Consider the following 12,350-nt stretch of genomic DNA (forward strand, 5'->3'; position numbering starts at 1 on the left):
AAGACAAGAGAATAACTAAACAATATCACTTGCAGAAATATTTAATGGCCTCTAAGCAGCTTGTTGCAGCATCTATTCAAATCAAGTACAGAAACCAAATAATTAGTTTTGAAAAATGTTTGAATGATAGGCAAACCAAAGCTCTCTATCTTGGTTGATGCTATAATTAAGATCTCATTTAATATTACACAACCTTGTAAACTTTCTAAATGGATGTGTTCTTGCTATATGTGCCTCTTGAGGAAGCCTGCAAAGCACCCAATATCATCACCCTATTTCATGCATTTGCAAAGCAGTCCAAGAAAACAGCCTCCTTGAGGACCCAGGGGCAAATATTCATCTGCAGTACCAGCAGATATCTCTCTTCTTTACCAAGGCAGTTGTCACGAAATCAAGATCAAAATTTTTACCTCCAATTCTTGGGCTCTCTATTCAGCTCATGCTTCAGGCCTGAGTTTTATAGGAGGAGGACCTCAACAGTATGTGTAAGCAGATAACAGCATTCATTCCAACCTGGTGATATACCAACAAAGTTGAAAAAGGGTTTCTGCCAAAATGCCCTGTATTTTGGAAAATACAAACAGGAGGTGCCCATAAGATATACACCTGTACATTTGAGACATGGTGGGGTGTTCACTCATGGCTCTACTTAAACCAGAACATCCCACTTTCTGGGAATACTTGTCCTAGAATGCTCAAAATGCAGTGTGTTGCCCTTGGATGGATTTCAGTGTAGTTTGAATATTTTTCATTAAAAAAAAAAAATAAAATATATATATATATATATTAAACTTCATAATTTTTTTCTTGTGGAAAAAATCTTATGTGAATCCAACCGTTGTGCGTTTTCTAATGCTGGTATCTCCATGTGAAAGACATGGTGAGGAAAAATAAATCCCAAATTAGTTAATTCTTTCACAAGCCTTCCATAGGGAAATGATGGTTTCTGATAGGCTAGGAGATACCCTGTCTTGCATGTGTTACTTTTACATGCTTGTCTACAGAGTCAGTCTCTTCTGCAAGATGTGCCAGAGCAGCAACATGGTAGTTGCTGGCGTGTCACAGCAATGTAGAACTGTACTCACTCCTTCAGTCTAAAGGGCAGGCTTCAGTGCTAAAGTCTTCAGCCCTGCAAAGTACTTGGACATGTTTTCATCATGTGCATCTGTGTGGCAGAGCACTTCTGTATAGGCACAGAAAATTAAGTGAACCTAAATAAAAACATTTTGCTAAATATGAATGGATTTCTAGTTATGAAGTTATACCTCGGTGATAAACAAGATGTTTGGTATTCCAGACCCAGGATTTAATGCTCAGTGTGATACACAATGGCAGCTGGTATTTATGCATGCTGAAAGAAATTATTACTATAGTTTGTTATCATAGAATCACAGAATGGTTTTGTTTGGAAGTGACCTTTAAGATCACCTAGCTCCAACCCCCCTGCTGCAGGCAGGGTTGTCTCCCTCTAGACCAGGTTGCTCGAAGTCCCATCCAGCCTGGTTGAACAAGACTTGTGATTTTAGACATTGTTTCTTGAGCTTAGCTGTATATATGATGTTCCAGTGCATAATGGATTAGAAGGGAGAACATACTTGGTTTTATTTTAATTAAAAAATTATGTCATTGCAACACAGTGTAAGCTGGAGGTATTTGTTCTTAGGATGGAGCTTCTGCAATTTTCTTGGCAGCTCAAGGAGGCTATCTGGATGTCATCCGATTGCTGCTTTCTTCAGGAGCAAAAGTTAACCAGCCTCGGCAGGTAAGCTCCACCCTTCAAGGCAGAATTGGTATCTAATTACTAAACTTTACAGTTATTAAAAGTTAACACTGGAATTTTTACTGGGCATTGGGTTCCCATGGGGGGCTTTCACTGGAAGGTGGAATGTGGCTGTGCGTGTACCTGTGTTTTAGTTCAGATTGGTAGTGTGGATTTGAAAGAAGCACCCCAGTCATTTCTGCTTGCACACAACCTAGATTGTTTCTGTAAAAAGTGAAACTAGAAGCTGTGTTTTTTATGCGTCCAATAATTGTGCTTCAAACCAAACAGGGATCAGACATCTGGCTATTCTTCTGGACAACTTTGAACCACGTGCAGGTTGGGTATGCTTGGGCCATGCTACCAGGCTAAATCAAAATGAAACTCTCAATTTGTATTTGATGATGATGTAAGTGCCTTGCACTACCTCTTGCACTGCTGTACCAAGTTACTTGTGAACGTTAACACGTCCTTGTTCTTTGAAAATTTTGGAAACACTTGGAAAAGCTTGTGAAATACAGTATTGTATTTAGTATACCTGGTTTTGAAAATATGTATCAACATCAAACCTAATCTTCGACAAAGCCTTTCACATGTAGTTTTACTATGCACTCTCATTGTGCACTTTGAAACTCAGGCTGGAGCATTATCCAACAGAGAGGGAGGCTGGCAGCTATGCCCTGCATGCCCTGCACTGATCTTCTCATTGCTCCTAGGCTGCTTACACGCTGTCTCCCTAGGTCAAGGTTATGGAGTGTTGTTGGCTGTTAGTTAATGTAGTCTAAAAAATCAATATGGAAAGATAGATCACTGTATGCATTAATGCCTTTTGAGTGGGTTAAAGCAAAGTTGGGGAACCTTAGATTTACCTCAACCAGTTTAGTCTATGTCACCATAAAAACCACACTCTATGCCAGCTACTGGGAAAAAAAAAATGTAATTATAATGCTTCAGCTAATTTTTTCTGACAGTACTTTTCAGCTCTCCAATACAATTTCTATAACACAATGCTTTGTGATGCATCTTAGTTGAGGCAGAGGCTCAGCTCCATGTGAATGTTCCTCCTGGCTATGTTTTGTCTCTGACAGCATGGGCTTAGTTTGCTTCAGGGTACCTCCGATCCCTGCTAAGATTATGGCTGGATAGGTCTGAGGCATTTGTGTTTAGGCCCACTGTAATCTGAAGGATTTCCTTAACAAATCAAATGTTTTCACTGTTTAATTAGTAAAGTAATGGTTGGATGGACTTCAGCCTCTTTCTTGCTAACAAATTTGTACTCTGTTCAAAGGTGACATGGTGGTCACCAGGAATGTAGGCCTAGATGGGGCAGTTTTGATGCCAAATGGCCCTTACCATCAGTTATAAACTGTGCTGCTCTTCCTGCTGTAGGAAACCATTTTAAGCTGTTTAACACTGGATGTAGGGCATCCAGCATCAGTTCATGCTTCTCTTCCCTTCCTCATATGTCCACATTTTCCTCTCCATCTTGTGAGTTTGAGGTCATAATTCATTTTCCTGACCATGTGCATGTTCATTATGCATGTATTCCTGCTTCCACAGTGGGTCTTGTGCCCCACTTTCTAGTCCTTCAAGGTTTCCGTTGACACATGGGCACATCTCTGGTGGCACTGGATGCTTTTGTGCAGGCCCTCTGACTCAGCTCTCACAAGGCTGAATAGTGAAGCCTTCTGGAGAGTTTCTTTCCTGGAAATGTCATTTCTCTTGATTTTTAGTTTACTTCTACTCTTCCTGACATTGTGATGGGGTCTCCATGGAGCTAGATTGGAATTCTTTTTTGTCATCTTATTGTCTAGACAGAATTTGGGACAGTGACTGCAGAGTGATGTAGGCATTGTTTCTTTGCTTCTCTAACTCAAAAGCAAAGCTAGAAGTGTATTTGCCAGTGAGTTTTACACTGTGTTTTGACAGCCTGTGTCCTAGCAAGCTTTAGTTTGACTGGCTGAGTAGATTCAAAATACTCTGAAAATTAATATTTTTACACATGCAGTGTAATCACATATATGTAAGCCAGTAAAACCACACTGAGTACAGACTTCAGACTTGGCTTACCTATTATAAACAATAATTCAGCTGGTGTAATGATACAAGAAGACTGATAGGCAGGGGAGGAGTGACACTGAACGGCCTGATAGCAAGGGCTCTCTGTCCCAGAAAGTTATCAGTGAGAATACTGGAGTTATTTCACTTCCTGCATTAATCCAGGCCTTCCTAAAATGTCAAGCCACCAGCAAGCACTGAGAAGGAGCATCAGAAATTTCCATCAGGATGTGTTGGGGATTGTTGGACATGATGAGATGAAATATAGTTTGTATCTAAAATGAATTTATAATCTATAATAATAATAATAATTTATAAAATAATATAAGATATAAGATAATTTATAAAATAAGGAAATAAACACAGCTTAAAACGTATGCAGTATTTAACACTGTTTATTCTATAAATGTAGAGGTCTCCAGTCTGCTGGCGGCAGAGACGAAAGGACAAAAGTATACTTCGAACTGCTTCTTTCCCCGAGCTTGCTTTTTTCATGACTCATCTTCAAGTTCTAATCTGTTTATACAGGAATCCTCACATCACTTCTTAGTAGTATGTAATATCTCTTTTGCTCCCCACACAAACATGAAAATGGATAGAAATCGAATCTACTCCATATAAATGTGTTTACATAAACCTGAATGTTAGACACTGTTTGTTTAAAAGACAGAAGCTGGCATCACTCAGTGGGAACCCACCATCATCTTCATCATCTTTCTTCCCTTTAAATGAAGTTCTCCAAGATGGTCACTTTCTCACAATGTATTTCTGCCTCTGCCCTATAACTGATGATGTCTAATAGCAGCACGATAAAAGACAGTTTATTGTTAACACAAGTGTTTCCTTCTACTTCTTCTCATTCATAACTGAAAAGACTCATTCTTATAAATGTCACTGTAAGTGAAAGAAAGCTGTCCTGTTCCCTATGCTGTTCCTGTATTTGCATTTCTTATGCAAACAGAAGCATGGTTTCACATAGCATTAGTTCCTCATGCACATCACATGGTGCAGACATCTCTCAGATGTTTTCCAATTCTACAGGCTTTTTAGTGTCTCTCTTGCTACGTTCTAGAGCCCTCTGGTGGAAAAAAAGTATGGTGTCAGCTTACTAACAGCTTACTAAACAGTATAAATTGAAAGGGTTTTTGCTATCACGCTAAAATCACATGCTCTGTGTGTAAGAGAGCCTTTGTTATTTTTGAATCATAAAGACCATTCATTGTATTAACAGGTTATGTACTAGAATGAGGTCAGCCACTAACTTCTATGTGATCATTTATAGAGATTTGATAGAAGAGTTGACAAAGACCCTGTTCTTCACCATTTGCACAGACTGAAGATAGCAGGACTCACATTTGCTCTTTCTCAGAATCAGAAAGAGGAAAGACCAAAATACTTCACCAAAAGAGGAAATAAGTTTTCTGTTTCTTCCATTGGATTAAGCCACCAGCCCATAGAAGGCAGAGCACTGGTTCAACAAGGCTTTTGAATAGCTTTAGTAGGTCACATGAATCTTCATTTGGCACTGAAAAGTTTGCTTCTTTGATCAAGGTGGAAATATTTCATTTAAAATAAAAAGCTGTTTTCTTCCAAAACTTCTCATTAAGGCTGTTTTGGGGGCACCAGTATATTTTGTCTCCTATCTTTCCTGCCAAGTCTCCAGGCTGCTGAGTGAGGCGAGAGGAACTGGCAGGCACTGAGGGCACAAGAAGGCACCCTGCTACTTGTGGCCTCACTTAAAAGTTGAAGTCCATACAGGAAAAGCCTCTAGTTAAAGGCCCATGAAAATCAATTTGGCACCACATAACTGCTGGAGTTCTCTTTTAGTTCTGAGAAGCAAACTTGTCTGTTTATAAGCAAAAGGAGAAATGATCATGAAACTGAACTCCAATTGCAGCAAGAAATACTTTGCGTTTGAGATAGAAACCCAACAATAATTTTAGCTTATTTTGAGCATACATTTTATTTTCTGAGATTTTCTGCTCAAATAATGATTATATAAGATTTTTTATTATTATTATTATTTGCTTTTTTAAACCAGATTGGTTTGCACTGTATTCTTTGAAAAGTGCTTTGTTTTCTAGCAGAGCTCTGGCAGATAAAATCCTTAATGTGCTCACTATTACTGTAAGTCAGGACATTTTTATTAGGTTCCCTAAGAAGGGACGGTTTAACTCAACACTGAAAGTTGGTGATCATCTAAAATCTTTCCTTAGCTTCTATAAACAGCTTCCATTGAGTACGTACAAACACTCAGCTGCTGAATTCATCCATGCATGCTGAGGTTTACCTGTATCTTCTGCCACATCTAGCCACCTAGAGTTAGAACTATGCAGCATACCTTTGGCCTTTATGTTCCCAACTTCCCTATGTATTTAAGGCACATCTGGGCTTTAAGAGATGGCTTTAAGAATTCAAAGAGTAATGCTTGTTTCAAGTCAACTGTGCAAGAGAAAATATCTAAGGGTAGCCCTACACCACAACTTTTGACTTCATGCAGTGAGCTCTCATGTCTGCATTTCATAAAATCATTGAATCACCAAGGTCAAAAAAGACCTCTAAACCATCCAGTCCCTATCTGTCTATCTGTGGTGCAGGAGTTTGTTGAGGAATTGAAGTTCATCTGTATCCATAGACAAGAAGTACAGCACATAAAAGTGAAACCTTCAACAGTCTTATTTTGTTTGAAGGATGGGACAGCACCCTTGTGGATTGCATCGCAGATGGGCCATAGTGAAGTGGTGCGAGTCATGCTGCTCCGGGGAGCTGAGCGGGACGCTGCACGGGATGTGAGTAGCACTGCTGCACTTTGCAGATTCTTCTTGGTTTGTTTTCAGGCTGCAAAGCTCTCTGAAGGGAGGCCCAGTGTTCCCAGAGCTTATTCTGTTTGCCAGGTTGTAACATTCTCCCATGGGCTCTGTTTCTCCATGTGCGTCTGGAATAAGGGATTGGAGATAGAATCATAGTATAGAATGGTTTAGGTGGGAAGGGACCTTGAAGATTGCCTAGTTTTAATCGCCCTGCCACAGGCAGGGTTGCCACCCACTAGATCAGGTTGCCCAGGGCCCATCCAACCTGGCCTGGAATGTATCCAGGGATGAGGCATCTACAACTTCTTTGCACAACTTGTTCCAGTGCATCATCACCTTCTGAATAAAGAATTGCTTCCTAACATCTAAGCTAAATCTCCCCTCTTTTTCTTAAAGCCATTCCTTCCTGTTCTAGCATTAACAGATCATGTAAGTAGTCAGTCCCTCTCCTACTTATAAGCTCCCTTCAAGTACTGGAAGACTGCAACTGGGTCTCCCCAGAGCCTTCTCTGAACTAAACAAGCCCAACTCCCTCAACCTTTCTTCACAGGAGAGGTGCTGCAGCCCTCTGAGATGTCCACACAAATGAGAAACAAGCATGAAATAGAGTATCACTGGTTTATTTCTCCTTGAAGCTTTCACCTCTTGGGGGTACAATCCTCCAGATGCCCTGAAATCAGCAGCATGTGTTGTGGAGATGCCCCCTCAAAGGTGATAAGCAGAGTAAGACCCTTCTCCCAGGATGTAGGGGTCAGCTGCTGTTGCCCTCCAGACTATGGGAATGAGGATAAAATGTTTGTTACAACTGAACTGATCTTCTTCCCTTTTTTAAAGGATGGTACCACTGCTTTACTGAAGGCTGCCATTAAAGGGTACAACAATGTGATAGAAGAGTTACTGAAATTTTCTCCCACTCTTGGTCTGCTGAAGGTTAGTATTGAAACATACAATTTTAGACAAATACAAAGAGTCAAGGAGTCTAATGAAAGTCCTTAATGTTCCTAATTATGCAAGTGGAAGACAATAAAGACCTCAAACTCAAAAAGTCAAGAGAAAAATGGAATTAACTTGTTTAGTCACTGGGGCTACATACAAACAAATCACTTGAAAAAATGCTGTGAATTTGATTTTTGGAATGAGGAAGCACATTGTGTTGTGGAAGGAATTATCTTAGTTTCTGTCAGCTGACAGAATCTGTCAACAGATTGCTCATGATGCAGTTTTTAGCATTATACCCTGCGCTTTATTGACTTTAGTCAGCAAACTAGGATCCTGAGGGATCCTGGGATCTGAGAGCAATTCTCTTTTTGTTTTTGAATTCAAAACATGACTTAAAAATAATAGCAGTTCTTTGGAAGCTGCATTTTAATAGCGAATGAAATTGAGTGTACTCATAAATCACACACTTTGATAGACCCTGTGGATGCATCTAATTGCAGTTTTGATATACTTGAAAATTCAGGTGTCGTTAGCTGAGTTGTTAATTACAAGAATGAAATATCTTCTACACTTACTTGAGCTGTCAGTTTGCAGACATGAGCAAAAGGTCAGCTATGGAAAAAAAAAGAAAATCACCACTCAGCTGTCTGCCAGTGAGAACATTAATCATCAGAGAAGAGAAATAATATGCACAGATGGTTTCCATTACTGCTTGTTCTTGTTTTTCACTTGCTAATGACTGATACTGCCAGGCAGCAGCAAGTGCTGAGTTCATTTCACCTCTGATCTATTGTCAAGGGCAACTTTTAAAAGAAGACATTACTGTGATAAAAAACACCCTGACTTTCTTCGTTAAAGCATTTAACATCATCTCTTTTGTAATTCACTAGCCTGCCTGCACCCTGTCTCAATCACAGTCATCCTCTTTGATGGCATAACCTTTTCCATATTATTTACTGTTTGTATGTTTGTTCATTGTGAACGTTTTTGTTTCACTGCTCTTTTGATTTCAAACGTCTCCACTGGTGTTTTCCAGAATGGTACTTCTGCTCTCCACGCAGCTGTTCTGAGTGGCAATGTTAGGACAGTGGCATTGCTCCTGGAAGCAGGAGCAGACCCATGTCTGAGGAACAAGGTACGTCCCGGCATGACACTCTGTGCAAGGATGCACTGAGCTTTGGAGCACCTGTGCATGTCACATGGTAGCTAGGTTATATTCTGGGGAACAGTAATCTGTTATTTGTTTCCATAAGCCGTAACTTATATTTGTGTCTTACATGGCAGATGTGTAAGGAGGATATTTCTGTGGTAAGGAATGTGTATACGGGCTCCTTTGGTACAATTTGCTTAGGATTTAGCACATTCTTAATATTAAAAATACCTCAAAATTACACACCTTTCCACCACATTCTTGTAAATATGTTAGTTTATTGAAATAGTTTCAGATTCTTTTTATGACAGCAACTCTTCATTTGCAGAAATTTGGCTTTTTTTATTCTGTAAAATGTTTTAATACTGTATGTTTGGTCATTTCTATGGAAGTATCTTCCTCTGAGTTGTCTTTATGAACTATTTGCTGTTGGCATTTGATATCTGGCTGGCTTAGTTAAGCTGTGAATGAATTCACTGGTATTTACTTCTGGTTTATTATTATGTCAATGAAATTTTATAATACAAATAATCCAGCATATGCATTGATAAAATCGGCATGTTATTTCTATATCAATCCACTTGATGGCAGCAGAGTTAATGCTGCTTGTATGGCAGTTTTGCTGTTCTTCTCCTCCAAGGTGCAAGATTTTTCTGCTGTTGATGGCAATCTGCAGTAGGAGAGTGTGCAGCATAGAAAGGTCTGCATTTATAACCTACCCATTTTTTTTTTAATTTGATGTAAAACAGAGTACATTTGCAAAACAGAATTACTGATTTTCAGAAGTAGATTCATTATAAGTATTTTCTGTTATCAGGTTGTTTTTTTTCAATACGTAAAGAAGACCAAACTCTGCTTTTATATTATCTATCCTAAAGAATAGGGCTGACTATTTCATAGCAATTAAAGTCTTTCTTTTGATTTGTATTTCCCAAAAAAACAACTCAGCAGCAATGTTCTCTTTAAATTTTGTGCCGGCAGCAAAGAGAACTCAAAGGATACGATTTAGTTTGGGCAGGCAGCACAAAATAAGCTGACCAGACAGATCCCAGGCTAAGATTATTCTGAAGAGTTGAGTGATACTTGCACACTGCATGCAAAGATTACTTCTTGAGATATCTCCAACAGTGGTAGAGACAACGTTGAAATAAGCAGGTAATGGTTAAGCTCAGCACCATGTTCTTTAGAACTGAATGCTTTTAAAGAATGTATAGGAAATAATTGCTTATTTTTCCTAACTTCGAGGTTTTTTGTTCCAGGCAAATGAATTGCCAGCAGAACTAACAAAAAATGAACGTATTCTCCGACTCCTCCGCACAAAGGAAAAACAAAGGAAAAGCTAATGCAGCAAATGTGTTTTGGCAGAGTTGAGCCCCGATGACATTAGCATGACAGTAAACCTAGATTGACCAAGAAGGGCTTTTTGAAACAGTTTGCAGAACTGATCAGCCTCTCCAGCATATGACTGCGAACATGTGAGGCCCTTGCCAGGGAGCCACCATGCCCTTGCGCCTCCACATGGCATCTCTGAACTCAGAAGGATGACGACAAGAGCAGGGTTTGGCCTGAGAGCAGTGTTTGCATACAGACTTGCCTATGCACCAGGGACGTTAGCTCCTCCACGCCTGCAGTCTGTGCATCCCCCCACACCCAAGTGCTCCCAGTGTTTCAAAGACACATTCCCATACTGGCATGGCCACACGCCTAGTGATGAGTGCCTCGGGGTGCACTTGTGGGCTGGGAGCACTCAGCCCTTGTGCCAAAAGGACACACAGGTCTTGCAGCTGTTTGGAGTCAGTCGGTCCCCATGGTGCTGCTGCAATCCCTTTGCTGGCAGCGCTAGCTCTGCCAATTCCTCTGTACCACCAAGTGCCACACAAGGCTAGAGGGACATCCCATCTGTGACATCCCAACAGGAGAAGTCCTCCTGCCAGCCCAAGGCTTTGGTAACATTTTGGTTTCTACGTAGAGCTTTGTAAAATGATCCAGAGCATTATGAATTATGCCAAAAGATACCAAACAAATAATAACTAAAAGTGATTTCCTCCTTGACGTAGCACCTGGACTGATTCCTCTGTCCAGCGACAGAGACACAGTGGGACAGCATGCAGCATTTTGCAATGTGTATGCAGTGCTGTGGGAAGGTATCCTCAGCCCTACAGCATACATACCCGCCTTTCCACAGGAAAGGACAGGATCAGTTTCTGAGCAAATCAAGTACATCAGAAGTTTGGCTGTCAGACACAACAGTACAGATGCTCTACAAGTAATCTACGTATATTCTGCATGCCCTTCCCTGTATGTTACACTATGGTTTGATATCCACTACTACTATGCAATGCACTCTTCTGTGATGGGAGTTAATGAAGAAGTTCACAGCATACAGGTGTTTTTAACAGCTGGTGAGAGGGTTACATGTAGCCACACTTGAACAGGCCCACTAATGAATGTGGGCCTGGAAGATGAATTCTCAACAGCAAATTTGTCCTTTGTTTTGTGGCTGAGATGCTTAGAATGAGACATGCTACTTGGTGCCTGTGTGCAGAAAGCAGAGCAAATTGTTAAGGTGTTGTAAAGAGCTGTTATAACCATATTACTATAAGTTGCTACATTAAAACCCAGACATTTCTGCAGTATATACTAAAACATAAACATACTAAGTCTTGTTAGCCACAAACACATTAGAGATTATTTTGCAGTGAGTTCAGATATAATGTTAATCCAGAATATAAGTCCAGACATTTCACTTGTCTTCAGACTCTGACAAATTGTTGAAAAATTATGTAAGATGTTGAGGACAGAGAAAAAATGTAAGGAAGCACAAAGTATGCTCTGCTTTAAAAATGGATTTAGCTAGGATTTAGCTCAATTTTTGCACTTTTGCTTCAGTGTCTGGAGGGAAAAAAAAAAAATAGTGAGTTTGCGCAAAGAAATGCAGTTTACGGTAGAGCAAATTAGCCATATATATTACCAAATCATAAAGTTATTATTTTTGTGAGTAAGTGAGGTAAGAAGTCAGGGTTGGATAAAGAGAGCTGCTTGGCAGCTGAAATTTCTCTTAATTCAGCATTAGAAAGGAAAGCTTTAAGTTTTCCAACAGTGTAAGGCAACATCAGAAAAAATCTAATTGCTTAGGTAATACATGCTGCTGTATTTTTCAAATTAAAATAATGTTGTGCCTCGCTGAAACTTCGCAGATGAATTGGTACAGAACCAAAGAATTATGCAAGACATGTGGACGATGATTGTATCCAGGTTTCAATCCTCTGAAAGACTGAAAAAAATTGAGCACGTAGAAATCTTGAGAGCCTTATTGGGAAAGTTTGTTGCACAGCATTTTACAGGGCTGGACTCTAACTTCTTTAACAAGTTCATTTGGAGGCCACAGCGGGCTGAAGGTGAACATACTGTTCTGGAGAAAGCTACAGGGACTCCAGGCAGCCTTGCCACAACACTGATATTTCTCCCTAAAGTTTCTTCATATAGAGATGGGAAAAAAACACATCCTTAAGACGAAAAGCTCTGTCAGAGTTGTGAAGGGGAAGGATAATCACTGGAGGGTCTTCAGTAGCCAGCCATTCTGGGTGAGCAACGATTATTATCAGATGGGCTGCAGGTAACCTCTCTGCCAGGC

The 12,350-nt window shown here is 40.0% G+C and overlaps 1 protein-coding gene across 1 annotated transcript in view; it reads left to right on the forward strand.

Annotated features, from left to right (window-relative positions):
• The window catches only part of ANKRD29 (ankyrin repeat domain 29), a gene marked incomplete at both ends in the record, with an annotated part of 28,490 nt that extends 18,431 nt beyond the window's left edge, over positions 1-10,059 (forward strand). Inside the window, 5 exons of the mRNA XM_079533275.1 lie at positions 1,664-1,762; positions 6,508-6,606; positions 7,462-7,557; positions 8,603-8,701; positions 9,976-10,059. Of these exons, the coding sequence (XP_079389401.1) occupies positions 1,664-1,762; positions 6,508-6,606; positions 7,462-7,557; positions 8,603-8,701; positions 9,976-10,059 (477 nt within the window). The remainder of the gene's footprint in view (positions 1-1,663; positions 1,763-6,507; positions 6,607-7,461; positions 7,558-8,602; positions 8,702-9,975) is intronic.
• Positions 10,060-12,350: the final 2,291 nt, after the last annotated feature.

Source organism: Tetrao urogallus (genome assembly GCF_951394365.1).
Source record: "Tetrao urogallus genome assembly, chromosome: 3".
Lineage (NCBI taxonomy): Eukaryota > Metazoa > Chordata > Aves > Galliformes > Phasianidae > Tetrao > Tetrao urogallus.